We start from the raw sequence: 14,592 nt of genomic DNA on the forward strand, positions 1-14,592 counted from the left end.
CCAAAATATCTGTTTTTTGTTAATGGGTGACAGGCTTAATTAAAAAAAAAATGTAAACAACATCATTTGAGGCAATAGTTCCTCTAATAGTTCCAATAAAATTGTATATAATTTTGTGCAGAAGATATAGTTGCTAATATAACATGTAAGGTTTAAGCATTATGGTTTCTTATATGCTACTGATAGAGCCATCAAAATTATTTTATGATGTGTTCAAAAACATGCCACAGATGGCAAGAGATACTATTGAAATCATAATGTTCAATTAGCACTGTTAGTGGTTGTAAAGAAATATCTGGTTTTCATTGCTGGATAACAGGCTTGATTAACACATTTGAAGAACATCATTTCAACAGAGTTACAAGGCCACACTTCCTTTTTCTGTTAGTTGTTCGTCATGGTCTTATATTTAGAGTTTGTTCCTCAATTTGACAGAAGAAGAACATAAAGCTTGCCGAAGTCAGTCCAGCTTTTTAGAGAACATTTGAATTATTCGAGAGAAAAATGAAGCTGATTTTCTTTCTTCTTGTGCTCTTGAAGAACGGTGAGAATGTTTTTTGTTTTTTTCTGCTCTTTTTAAAAGATTATGGAGCAAAAGCATCATTGTAATTCCCTATTTAAATTTGATAGCAGATTTAATATATATATATATTAGATCAATTTAAAAAGTTTATGGATTGATTTTTACGAAATTCTTTTATTAGAACTTAAATCTATTTTTATCATTTCAAGAATAAAATACAATATTCAAGTAGCAATAAAAGATGGGATTATGTATATAATCTCAATTTTAAAATGAAAGAACAATAATGTTCAGAAAATGTTTTTCAGGAATGAATCCAACCGAAGGACTCCATGTGATTTATTCATCAGGGCAAATTATTTTAAAATATTCCTTTAACCGATATTATAATAGTTTTGAAAAAGTTTGCTGTAAGTTTGATCAGTCAGAGTGCTTCTCCTTTGTGAATAATAGAGGATACGTTGCTCCCCTGTATCGAGGAAGAATACTCATCAATAATTACAGTGGAGGATTTGAAGTAATAATTACGGGCCTGAGTGTAATGGATGCTGGCATATACATGTGTGGTGTCGCAGTGTTCCCTGGCACCGAACGTGTTGAAGTTACAGTTTCTGGTGAGATTTTCTTTTTATAAATTACTGTTTTTTTGCATACATTGATTAAGGGTTGATAATTACTTTGTAATCAATTGATCAGACTTTTATGGGCTATGTGTTGGTCATTCTCATTTGAAAGTTGTATTTAAATATTATTTAATAGTTTTTTTTTATTTTATTTTTTTTTATAAATTGTAAAATAAAAATGTAAAAATACTGGTATTTTCCACAAATAGACCTTAAAGATCTCAGTGGAGTAAACACAGCTCCTCTTTCGCCAAAATCCTCCATCAAGCCAACAGTCTGGCCCTCTTCTCCCTCTGCACCCATTGTTTCTGAGAATGACGCAGGGAAACTCAGGTAAATTTTGTCACAAATATTAACCCCTTACAATTCAATTAGTATAGTAATAGTCATTAATCTGTGTAACACAACATTAAGCAGTGACGGCTGGGAAACAACCTACACGCTCGCTGCAGTTTTAAGTGTTCTGGTGTTTGCTGTCATCTCAGTCACACTGCTTGTCTATCGTCTAAAGACCAGGAAGAAAAAATCCACAGGTAGGTGCAATGGACGATGATTATTTTCAATTATCTAAGGTAATCTGTCTTTTGGGTTGATCACTTTTTTTTTTTCTCTCCCACAGGAATAAGTGGAACTTGTGGTTCTGCTAACACCACTATGGTAAGAAGTACATACATTTTCAATTGACGGATGACTTTTATTTAGTCCCAGACAGATGTAAGATATTTAAGTGTACACTCAAACAAGTAATAAAAACTCAGTGAGTGTTCTCACCTCATGGGATCACAACACTAAGAGATAGTAAATCTTTTCCTGGATTTTTTTTTGTGCGTTCCCGAGATTAGACCTTCCTTAACACAATGCCGAAAACCCGAAGTCTCTAGGTGGTCTGGTTGAGGAGTAGATAGAAGTGCAAGATTGGTGCGCACAGACGCACAGAACAGAAATCATGAGTTAACAATCGCAATTTGTCCGGTGGAAAATTGCGCTAAAAATGAATTTTTGCCTCTTGTTAAATTCAATTAATTAAAATAAGCAAAAGTAACACGATTGTTTAATATTTTGTCACAATTTAATTGTGTTCAATCGACCTAATATATTTAAAACTGACGTTTACTTGATTAATTTGTGTGAAAACTACATGAATCATTTTTGTTGACAACTAACTGGGCAATGGATCTGTAGTTCCCAGCATGCTTTGCAAGGGACTGCATTAGGAGGGTAAATTTAGGGATTAAAGTGTTATTTTATGTGTTTTTCTGTAAATGGAAAGATGTTGTCAGTTAATGTTAGTGTTTAATATTCAGTTATGTTAGAAATTTGGAGGACTTTCTGTAATGTTTTTTGAATTTTGTGGTTACCATTATGCAGAAGAGTGGCGACTGTGTTTAGCTTAGGGCTGTGGGCACTCATTGTACACTATTTTTGCATTAAACCTTATTCGCACACTTGCATAATATTCAATATTGCTATGTAAAAAGAGGTTTTAATTAAATTGAACACTAGTGACTATCATTGGAAATAACTGTAGAGTCAAATTAGCTAAAATCATAATGTTGGCGATTCTAGGCTGGGCAAAGATTAATTGTAGTCAACCTGACAAATCTTTATCTAGTAGGAATGACTAAATGAATTTAGGTTCATACAACAAGATTACAACAAATCATTTCCAACATATTAGATTTTGTTGGAAAATGTAATTCATTTTTGTGGAAAAGTTTTCCTTAATTTAATCAAGTTCGTTCAACAACTTATTTTTTGAGTGTAAATTACAGATTATTTATTTTTATATATCTCCCACTTTTATGATACATTCATCGGTCATGCTACAAATAAGGTTTATTATGGGGTAAAACCGATGAGTTCAACCACAGCTTGCATTCTGCTTAATCGTTTCATTCCTTATTCATAATAGTATGCTAATCTGTAATCATCTTCATCAACTGGGAACATCTTGGTAGAGATGGATGATTTGTAGAATCAAACCCTGTCTGCTCAACATCTCTCCATAGGAGCAGAACAGCGTCATCTACTCTATGGTGGACTTCAAGCCCCACCAGGATCCATCTGAAATTTATGCCAATTTACAGATACGCAGTCCAGGAGACACGGATCCTTCTTCAAGATGTACATTCACAACAGAGGGAAGTGTAGAATACTCCACTATTTTGAGAGCACCAGCATAAACATTTGTGATGTTTGTTTTCTATAATATTTACATTCTTTAGATTTTTTTCATTTGTTGTTTTTGGCTGTTAAATGGATATTTCTTTTCATTATGAGAAACTATTTATGCAACACTGTTTGATATGATAATATCAAATATAAATGATGATAACAAATGCCTAAAAACGTCTATATAGTAAAAAACTATATTGTGTACTGTCTCTATATGAAGCTAAAAATTAATTACTCTTTACTCTCATACTGTATATCGTTAAATTTGGGTGTTTGGTAGACAGAAACGCACAGGATGACAATAATTATAATTACAATAATTTTATTTTGGATGAATAGAGAACCTTTCAGCTATGAAACTAGTTAGATGTCGAAATCGGTAATAACCAATTTTTGCAATCCAGTACTTCTTTTGGCAGCAATGGCAAGACCCATCAGAATCGAGAGTGAGTCTTGGCCACTTCTGTCAAAAGCATAAGTATTGCAGAGCAAAGTTACACAAACATATATGGTGATTTCAAGGGCCCTGGTTTAATCAAGGCCATTCAAATGAATCAGGACAACAACTTTCCACAAATCATGCCAATAAATTCAACATCAACATTTTAGGGCACCCTTGCTTTGTCTTAATAATGTTTGTTCTAGGCAATTTGTTGACCTATCCATGTTAATCAGCCAGAAGCTTTCAGAAATGAAGAGAATTCATTTGCATTCACTGCAGAGTTCATAGGAACCATCTTTGAATAGATACTGCAATAGTGTTTTTTTTTTTTTTTTTTTTTTTTACATTCTATGAAGTCAAACTCAGATTGCCCCGGTCATACAGAACAGACGTAGACTGTTAAAAAGAAGTGAAATTAAAAAAAGAAGGGTCAAATGGTTATCTTTGATTCACACATCTCTAATTGTGTAATATTGAAAACACATCTCTACTATCTACTACACACATCTCTACTATTGTGTAATATTGAAAACAATGCTTTATGTTCCTGTATTGCACCTAATTTTCTATTTTACATTTTTACATTCATAAACCTTTATGTTTTATATGTGCTAATGCATATGTCTTATCTATTATTTCTCATTTTGAAAGTATATAAAATCTCTTTTTGGAGGTCTAGGGCATGTTTTTTCTCCAAAATTTAGTTTCCATTATCTTGGAAAATCAAATAGATTTTTCAGTGAGTGTTGACACCCTAACGCATGTTAACAATGATTATTTGTTGCGAACATGATTACTTTTAATGAACATTCTATTAACGTTACTGGAAGAACGTTTGTTCATAATTTTGAGAGTTCTGTGAAAGTTCCCTGTTAGGGATGAAACACTATTGTTTGCTAGTGTTGCTAGTTTAATATCTCACCTTGAGCAGTAGGTGTGCATTTCAGAGAAAGTCAGGAGTGATTTGATGCTATAGTTTAAAACTGTTAATGTTTTAAAGAAATTCTAATTATTTTCCCCCGTCATATACTTCGTTAACAGAAACATTAAGGGCAAGACATCAAAAAGTCTGAATGCATGAAAAGATCCAGTTCACATTCACTCTTCACACAGTGAAAAAAAGCACAAAGACAATTCAGACTGATTATATTTTATTTATAATAACTAAGCCTTCAACATATTTACAGCATATTGAAGATAAATTATTCAGAAATATGACTCCCTCCTAAGCACATTCCAAAATGTCTCTGTTTGCATGTACACAACATAAAGGTGTATATATCAAGGTGTGTGTAACATAAAGGTAATCTGGTGATGAGACTAACTTTGCTTTTACTATCAAGTGTAGTGGATGGCAAGGTAAACCAGTGATTCTAAATGTAGACCTTGCGCCACTGCGAATAAGGTCTGCATTTCTGTTCTGCAAAGTGCATGAGAGTGAAAAATAAAAATGAGCAGAAAGGTGCTATGGCACTTGTTATTAATCTTCTTGTGCTATCCTACTTTCAAGTATTCCCCTCCTCTATTCCTCTTGCACTCTTTCCAGTGTTAAAAGTCTATGTTTTTAAAGTCGCTGTTACAGCGATATCTGTTATCGCTGTAGCTGGTGCAGACCAGATGTGGCAGGCAGGGGCAGGTGTGGTGTTGTCTCTTCCCGGGGAAAGGAAACTGCAAAGTCAAAACACACAGATAACTTTATTAATCACTACATGACATTATTATTTCATATCATTTATTATTATTATTGATCAGCAATGCATTGATTAAAAAAACATGAATTGCTACATTCAAAATAATAAAAATAAAGACATTTATTTTTAAACCTTGACTGGTGTAAAGACGTCACCATTCTAATGAAATCTTTGCAGATGTTAGGTCAGCCAATCAAGATACTACAAAATTCTATAAGCGTAGGTTTCTGTTTAAGGATCTTGTCAGTTTTATTAGTCATCACTGAGTCACAAAACCTCCCAAATCTGCTTTTCTTCACCTCGTAGCCTACGCTGAATGGCAAAGCTTCTGTATCAGTCTGAGACTGTCCGTCAGAGTGATGAACAGCCCTGATCTGTGAGACATTCGATCGATATCAGCTACACTTATCAGCAGATTCTTTTAAAGCCTTTCTCACTCATCTCTGGCTGAATGTTTACTTCACAATCAGATCAGATGTTTAAAAAGAGATTGCATTCTTGAATCCGAATGTTTCTTTTCAATTTAGAGTTGTTTGACAATCTATTGTCCGTTCTATCTCTGTTTTGCTCTTTCTCTCTATTTCTCCTTGTCTCCATTTTTCTCTTTCTCTTCTTACAACTGTTAACCTTGGGTTCCCTCGAGCCAGCCAGTCGAATCACTGCTTTGATTTTCCGGAGGGGTCTCTCATGGCTCTGTACAGTGTGTGTGTGTGAGTGTATCTGTATACCTTGTGGCTGTACGGGTGGCATTCGTCTCCTTCCAGCCCCTGTGGTGTGCACATCCGCAGGCCTCGGAGCCACAGACTCACGGCACAGCACAGACCCACGCCACACTGCACATCCCTGTCACACGCCTGACACACAAACACAGAACACGTCACATACTGTATGCCCTTGATTCCCAATACATATAAGATCTTGCTTTGGATTGTTTACTTGTAAGATTACAATTTTGTACAAATGATATAGTGTATTTGGTCATGAGTGATATTGAGCTTCTGTGTATTTGAATTCTCCAATGCCAAGAGCGCAAATGACCGTCGTTAACATTTTTTCTTATAAATAAGATTAAATAATGCCTTTCTCAGAAAGTTAGTTTGTTCTATAATATTACCTAGAATGTTCAGAACCTTTTATAGACCAGCAAGCCACTTTCTTGGTAAGTCTGTTTTTTTAAGTGTATCTTGCAATATATTTATTATTCTTTATTAAATGAAAATGCTAGATGATAATATGAGTTAAATGGAGGATATCAATTTAGGATGTTACTGATGGGGCTGTGAGAGTATTAAGCTAAAAAGGAAGGGAAACCCTTATCAAATATTGGGGGGTGATAGAAATGCAAAAAGGATTAGGCTATATAGGTAAATGTGGAAAAACGCATCTAAAATCTGATGAACAATGAACAAACTGTCCTTTCAAAAACATTTATTCTAATACAGTTAATTTAATATGACACACAGCCTGACAGGCAAACAATTATCAATTAAACAATAAGCCTGAACAAACACAATGAAGGTAAATCATAAATAAACTGTATCCACTGGTAACGTCTCTTTTGTTAACATTAGTTAATTAACATTTTTTGAAGCATTTATTAACCTATTACTAAAAACACATCAGTTTACAGGGCATTAACTAACAAATACAACTTTTGATCTTAAACATGTATTAGTCAATGCTGATATTAACATTAACTAATAAATGCTGTATAGTTAATGTTAACAAATGAAACCTTATTGTTACCAATCCATTTAGGATAAAGTGCATCCATTTATAAAAAACTTGTTTCACTATAAGTTATTGAAACCAACTGAACACTATTCATTATTATGTATAATTGCATAAATGAATGAAAAATAAAATGAATAAAAATGACTAAGAGTAAATGGAGTGAGATTACAGTCAGACTCACCCCTGTGATGACGGCACATCTGCACCAGCTCAGGGACAGCAGGAGCACGGACAGTATCAACACCCTGCTCATAGCAGCGGGACAAACACCACACAACACTAAGAGCACGATCTTATTTCAGTCTTCTAAATCTCCCTATTGATCTTTCTTCTGTCCTGCGGAGCTCCCAGAGGATTTTATATGGCCCTGAGGAGACGATTTGACTTCTCTGCTGTTCTTAACCTTCTGTCTCAGAGTGTGGAGTCTTTGGTAACTTCTGAAATAAGGTCTGAGATCTGGCTCTGTCTCTCTCTTTCTTTCTCCATCTCTCTTTCTCTTTATCTCCCCTCGCCCCTCTTTCCCCCCCACCCACACCTCCGCAGAGACTTCGTCATCTCTTTCTGTATGACGCTGGACCAGATGATGGAGAAGAGACCTTTACTGGATGTTTCACTTCAAGCTAATCCTTCCTGATGACACCAGCTATTAGCACGTTTTTCATTGGATATGCGTGGTTATTAATCAGCTGAGTTAAATTTAGAAGAGCATTGTTTGCCAAATCGTCCCCCCCCCAAAAGCCCCAATCAATAAGTCTCAAGTACACCTTCACTGAAACCTGAAATGTGTTCATACTGTCAACTCATTTTATACCGAATATCCTTTATCATCACAATATCATTAATACAATTAAAGTCAGAATTTATTAAAATCACAGCTGATATGTGGTTTGAAAACAGATTTACACAGTAGCACGAATATTATCGGTGTCATCCACAGAAATTCATAAAAAACGCAATATTTTGTTTATTAATTTAGTGTTTTAATTCTTTTCTTAAAATGAACTTAAATCAGTTTTTTTTTCTTTACTTTTATAGGTTTAACAAATCAAAATCGTTCCAAGTATTCCTAGTTGGGAATCAATAGAGCACAAATTACTATGTAATATTTCAGTAAATTCTCTAGTTTGTTTGATTGATTAAAGTTTTGTAGGTATAGTTTGTATAATTTTTAGTATCTGCAGTTAGATTCTCTAATTTATTAAATTGTGCAACAAATAGAATATCACAATATATCTTTTTTTATATTTTAAATTTGAGGATTTATCATTTGTAATGATGTAAACAATCATTTGAAAATATATATTTTAAAATGATTTACTCCATTGTCAAAGAGAAAGAATCCCCATCATCTAATATCCTCTATGCATCCGGTTTCATGCGTAGCTTGTTAAAGTAATTTAATTTCCCCCCTTATTCACTTCTCCACAAGGCACTTGTTCATTTTACAGGAGTCCACGGGGCCATAATTATCACCTTCTCATTTGAATTATTAAGATTCATCACCCTTTACAGCGCCAGAGTATGTCAGTTTTGCAGCCAAGTTTCAGAGTACCAACGCAAGTCAAGTAAGTTCATAGGAAATGAGTCATCAGCGCAAGGGTTGACGAGAGAAACGTTTATTTTTGCTTCCTGACAATATGATGCAGCTCCCAGGTAAATCACAACAAATTAAGCACTTGTCAATTCATTTGAGACGTTCAAGCCTACAGTCACCCCGTGACATAATATGCACTGTCATTCACTGACAATTTCCTATTCACAAGTCTTAAATGTGCCAGTCAGGCACAGACTGTTAAACGTATTCGACATCATGTCCTCTCAAGCCTGAAAACTTCTCTGACCCAGCAGTAACAAGAGTAATTGCATCTCATCGCGGACACATGTGCCCTACTCACTACAAACAGTACATTTCTCACGACGGGACTCTTTAAAAATAACGACTCTTCAAACCCTGGTGTCAAGTTTAATCTGGTCTGGACTTCAGCTTTTGCTGCTGTGAGGTCATCGGAAGGCCTACACTGAATCATCGCCCGCAGAACTTCATGCAAAGCTCTGTAGTTTTACACAGAATTAGAACGCCTGCCATTCATAACAGCCACTTGCATGCATGGTTAAATATTCTGATAGTGCAGCTAACAATACATTTAAAGAAATACATTCATGACTTATGTGGCCTTGCACTTTATGAAGTCAGGCACTCTCTTTTCATCAGAGTCAGATGCATATGGAAATGTGGATATGGCCTTTATGAACTGCTGATGATCAAAGCCCCTGGGTTGGAGATACGTGATGGAATGCAATTATTCAGAATCAATGAGCTTACTTGAAATTATAGCTAAATAAAATATCCAACTTGACAGCAATTGGAGTGAAGGATAGCCGATTGGAAAATGTCAGTACAGTTGGGATTTGATTTACGTTTAGCGAGAGCATGAAAATGCCATTGGTTAGTCAGCAGTGCATTTCTTGGCTGCAGTGAAAGTGATGGATGCCACTGACGGCCAGGCCACGCAATTACATTGCAACTTTTTGCCCCGTCAGCAGGCCAGCTTGGCTCTAACTGCACAGGACTGGGCAGAAATCATCAAGCGTTGCCAGCAGGGAAGAACTTATGTTGGCTAAAAGAGCTTGGTCGCTGTTAAACGTAACTTCATAATGCAATGTGAGCATTGAACCAAATAGAGTTGAGCTATATTATATTATATTATATTATATTATATTATATTATATTATATTATATTAATCAGATAATGGCCATTATAATTTATATAATAATTATATAATGTATTATATATAAAGATATTTACCTAATAATTCTCACACTAATTAAACTAAATTATCAGCACACACTAATATCTTGTCATTTTGGCACAATAAGAGCATAAACACACAGTATAATGAATACTTCATTTATTCGATATAGTAGCAGTTTGTAAAAGCAGTTAAAATATCTTGGCAGTTAGGATCTTAGTAGGCTATATTATTAATTAATCTATCGAGAGAGAAATGAAGGGGAAATAAATTAAATTGACCTAAAAAATGTGATACCCATAAGGCTGCATACATTCTGGAAACCTGAATCAGTTCTGGCCTCTAGGGATTGTTGCTCTGCTCTGCTTCATTTCATTTGCATGTATATTGAGCTCTATAAGCTGATTTATACTTCACAATGTGCACAAATACAAAATGGTAGGCTGTATTTTTGAAGTATACAGTATACACAGTCTAGATATATGATATACATACAAACATATATTTTATGTATTATATAATGGACAGAGTAAAACTGTCTTCGTCAAAAGTGGCTCACGAAACACAAAAGACAGAGTGCCTCAGTATCATAAGTTCAAAATAGAGAAGACAGCACCAGTTTCTGATAAAGAACTCCTCAAACAGAATTGATGGTAAGGAGCTGGACTGGTCTTTTATTCTGCTTTTGGTCAGAGCATGGGGTCTTCTAGAGATATCAACAGTGAACATTCACACATTCCCCTGGGATTTCTCATTGACAATGACAGCTAAATGTTAACCGGATGTATTTGCCCTTTAAAGAATTTTTTAAGAATTCTTTAAGAATGTATTATTGATAAAAAAGGAAGTAGAGGAAAAAAAGAAAAAAGAAAAGATGTTGACCTTGACACTGAATCATATGTGACCACCTGCTATAGTCCTGCAGGAACATCCATCTAAAGCTGGTTGCTGCGTTTTGGTACATCGTAGCTTGTTTTTAAAGTGGTCCAAGCTGGTCTTAAACCATTTTGGTGATTTTGGTCCAGCAAAACAACAGCTTTCAGCAAGTCTGACTGCGCAGAAAATTGTTCAGTTCTCCTGTCATAAGTCTGTTAAACTGTATCATATAACTTACATTTAACCCAAAACACATATTACATTACAACTACATGGAGAGTGTTTCGCTGCTTACAATATTTTCTTTTTTACTGTCTTGAGCTAGATGGCGCTAGATCGTATTCACTTGTGTTTTTTCCTTGGAGGACGCCGTAGTGTTTGAGTCGCATGTTCGGATGTCAGCTGACATCCCGGAAGTAGCCCAAATAATAACTGCCGCTTCACCTCTCTCCACAATATTTACTCTTACTGTTAATTTAACATCGTTATTTAAGCCGCTATTATGGAGGGTGCACTGGAACAGCATCTTGATGATACGTACGTTAAAAAAATGATCGTTCTTTACCAATCATATATAGCCTACTTATTTTGTGTGTTGCTTTACCAATCTGTGTTTTCTTGCACTAGGATGAAAAATCCTGCCATTGTTGGGGTTTTGTGCACAGACGCTCAAGGCCATAATCTAGGATGTAAGTATCGTTTGTCTCGTTCATCCACTGGGTCTTGATGACAGTAACGACTGTATTTGCGTAGTTTACTTGTCCATTCATTTATTTATTTATTTTTTCAGCAACCTCAACAACAATAATTTTAGGTTAATAAGTGTACAAGTGAACGTGTAGTTGGGCCAGTAGAAAATTACTAAAGTTGTGAATGTTGTTCAGTTTACTTTCATAAAATTGGCGACATTATTAGCCTACTATTTAAAATGGACAACTTTACATCAGAGTTGTCATTAACTAAAACTAAAATGATTAAAAACCTAAGAGTTAATTGAAATAATAGCCTAAATAAAGTATTAAAAATGAAACTGAATGAAAATTAGAAATGTTGCTTAGGAAAACTTAATTAAATTTAAATTGAAGTACTAAAAACTCTAACTGAACTCTAATTCTAAATTGTAATATAAAAAAAAACTAATAAAAATGACAAAATATAAAACTACAAAATGTTAGTAACCAAAAAAATAATTTATAAAAATGAAAGCTAATTCAAAATATTAATAAAAACTATAATAGTAAAATAACGCTGCTTCACATTATTACATTTTTTTTTTTCACTAATAAATGAAGGGTAATAAAATATGGAAGCTTATTTCCGCCATAGAATAAACAAATAAAAAAGGTAATTGTGAATTTTTGTCTCACAATTCTGACTTTTTTTCTTTTCATAAAACTATTAATTATGCTATCTTTTTAAAATCTTACCCACAAATGTTTGAATAGTTTCACTGTTTCCACAAAAATGTTAAGCAGCAAAAACTGTTTACAACATTAATAATAAGAAATGTTTCTTGATCATTAAATCTTAGAATGATTTTTGAAGGATCATATGACACTGAATGAGTAATGATGCTGAAAATTCAGCTTTGCCATTACAGGAATAAGTTACTTTTTTTTTTTTTTAAATGTATTAAAATAGAAAACAATTAATTTAAATTGTAGCCTAATTGTATTACTGTTTTAACTGTATTTTTGATTAAATAAATGCAGCATTGATGAGCATAAGAGACTTGCTTCAAAAACCTAAAAAAAATGTTAATGTTTCAAAACTTTTGACTGGTATACTCTAAACTCACAGTTCTGACTTTTTTCTTGCAAACCAATTTTAAAACTCACAATTCTGACTTTTTTTTTCCTTACAATTGTGAGATGAAAATGACGCTGTTTCGCTGTAGTCGCAATTACGCAATTAATAAGACCAGTGACAAATTCCTTAAATATTCCTTTATCACAGTTTTTTTTTTAACGTGCAAAACAATATAATTGAAACTGAAATACACTTTATTATCCCTCAGGGGAAATTTGTCTTGGACTCAAGGTGTGTTTACATTGACAATAAATTGGGTCCATAAACAATAAATGCAACAATACATAATAACAATTAATAATAATAAAAGCACTATGGCTGCTGTCGTATCATCCAGGAGGATGGTGACATTGGTGGTGGTTGAGGAGATTCCCCCTTCCATGTAAATCGCTTTGAGTGCAGAGAAAAGCGCTATATAAATGTAACAATTTTTTTGTTGTTGTTTATTATTGTCTTCCAGAGGGCAACAATTCATACTCTATGTGCAATATGCCTCGGCTAAAATTCGATGTGCTTCCCTACTGACTGTTTTTACAATGACTCAAAACAAGACTGGTGTTCCTTTTTCCCTATGGTCTTCATCGCTATTTTTACCAGGCGAGCAAGCTTAGACTTTGCTTGAGCCGTACGGTTACCAAACCATACCATAATGCCATATCTAATTATGCTCTCTATAACTGCCCGATAAAATAAACGCATCATTTTCTGGTCCTCTCCATAAATCCTAAATCTGCACTGAAAATATAATCTTCTGCACACAGGAGCAAAATAGAGTTAAACCATTAAACATATTGTTTAATAAAATATAGGGTTATTGACTTGTGCTTTTATATGGGTTTTCTTGAATGTTTGAAATCTTTTCCATTACTCACCATAATATGAGAACGACTTATGTACTGTAACTGTAAGCTTCTTTAATGTTTTAATCTCTAGGCCGTGGCTCGCTCTCTGATGAACATGGAGGAATCGTGTCTGTACTGGCCAAGCAAGCTGCTTCTCTAACCAAAGACCCCACTGACTTCCCTACTGTGTGCCTGGAGTCTGACTGTGGGTAAGACGCTTCTTGATTAAGCTTCATTTCGATAGAGAACAAAGAACAACAAAACAAACTCCAGATCTTAAAGGCTTAGTATCCTCATCCTAAATTTATTATAAAGAGACTTATAATACATATTGCAGCTGCTTTTAAAGTATTAATTGGGGAATGTTTGTAATTCTGTTATTGCAGGAACATTTTGGTGAGAACACATGGAACAATTACACTGGCCGTGCATAAGATGGCATCATGAATTCTGTTTGTATGGAATTGTCAGATATTGAATGTGTGCAGTGTTTTTAAACACCATTACTTTGAGTTTGAAAATCTTTAAAGGTCTAGGCCTGTTGTCAGCAACATAGAAGCTTAATGATTGGCTGAGATCAAGTCTTCCTTCACATCAAAAACCATCCGATGTTTGTTGTCCGTGGTTAATCACTAATTTCTTTTCCAATATTTGAATTTTCTTATAACCATAAACCACAGTTCAAATGTGTTTACTGCTTTTTTGCTCAAACAATATTGTTTCCAGTTAATAAATTGTGTTATTTAAGGAAACTTATTCTGACTGTGTCTAATTGCACACAATAGTTGAAGTACCATAGTGTGTCAGAAGGGGACAGTAGTTGTAACACATAATCAAATCAGAGCAAAAGTGTTTTCATTCTGAGCTGCTGTTTATATTATAAAAGTTAAGACAGGTGAGGTGTTTTTTAATCTGTAATGATCAATAAGTAATTATTTCTTAAACAGAGACATGTAAGCTGAGAAAACCTTTTGAAAAGAGTTTTTTTAGGAATAACAGAAATACATTATCCCTATCCCTTTTTTCTTTTCTGTATGTTTGCTTGGATTTTACTGGTTTATGCATATGGAGAATGCAGAGAATTCATTAGTTTTATTTTTGTCATGCTCACTCTCCAGTAAAACAT

The 14,592-nt window shown here is 34.2% G+C and overlaps 3 protein-coding genes across 5 annotated transcripts; 2 read left to right on the forward strand and 1 right to left on the reverse strand.

Moving 5' to 3' along the window:
• Window positions 1-418: 418 nt before the first annotated feature.
• Window positions 419-4,434, forward strand: LOC307174026 (uncharacterized protein). Of its 3 annotated transcripts, none has more exons than XM_079897665.1 (6): window positions 419-544; window positions 832-1,137; window positions 1,356-1,479; window positions 1,564-1,679; window positions 1,766-1,803; window positions 3,156-4,434. In XM_079897665.1, the coding sequence occupies exons 1-6, from the start codon at window positions 505-507 to the stop codon at window positions 3,327-3,329; spliced, it is 798 nt and encodes a 265-aa protein (XP_079753791.1). In that variant the 5' UTR covers window positions 419-504; the 3' UTR covers window positions 3,330-4,434. The 3 variants fall into 3 exon arrangements, with proteins under 3 accessions (XP_079753791.1, XP_079753790.1, XP_079753792.1); XM_079897664.1 differs by having other exon boundaries at window positions 1,561-1,679; window positions 3,156-4,135; XM_079897666.1 differs by having other exon boundaries at window positions 977-1,137; window positions 3,156-4,135.
• On the reverse strand, window positions 4,081-7,661 carry prok1 (prokineticin 1). The gene is made up of 3 exons (XM_079897667.1): window positions 7,370-7,661; window positions 6,183-6,308; window positions 4,081-5,431 (listed from the first exon to the last, which is right to left on the reverse strand). Exons 1-3 carry the CDS (start codon window positions 7,439-7,441, stop codon window positions 5,312-5,314), a joined length of 318 nt encoding a protein of 105 aa, XP_079753793.1. The 5' UTR covers window positions 7,442-7,661; the 3' UTR covers window positions 4,081-5,311.
• A 3,543-nt stretch (window positions 7,662-11,204) lies between these two features.
• On the forward strand, window positions 11,205-14,222 carry lamtor5 (late endosomal/lysosomal adaptor, MAPK and MTOR activator 5). Its single transcript, XM_079897131.1, has 4 exons — window positions 11,205-11,352; window positions 11,443-11,504; window positions 13,558-13,675; window positions 13,853-14,222. Exons 1-4 carry the CDS (start codon window positions 11,318-11,320, stop codon window positions 13,911-13,913), a joined length of 276 nt encoding a protein of 91 aa, XP_079753257.1. The 5' UTR covers window positions 11,205-11,317; the 3' UTR covers window positions 13,914-14,222.
• The last annotated feature ends 370 nt before the right edge of the window (window positions 14,223-14,592 follow it).

This window comes from Squalius cephalus, assembly GCF_949319135.1.
Source record: "Squalius cephalus genome assembly, chromosome: 16".
In the NCBI taxonomy this organism is placed as follows: Eukaryota; Metazoa; Chordata; class Actinopteri; order Cypriniformes; family Leuciscidae; genus Squalius; species Squalius cephalus.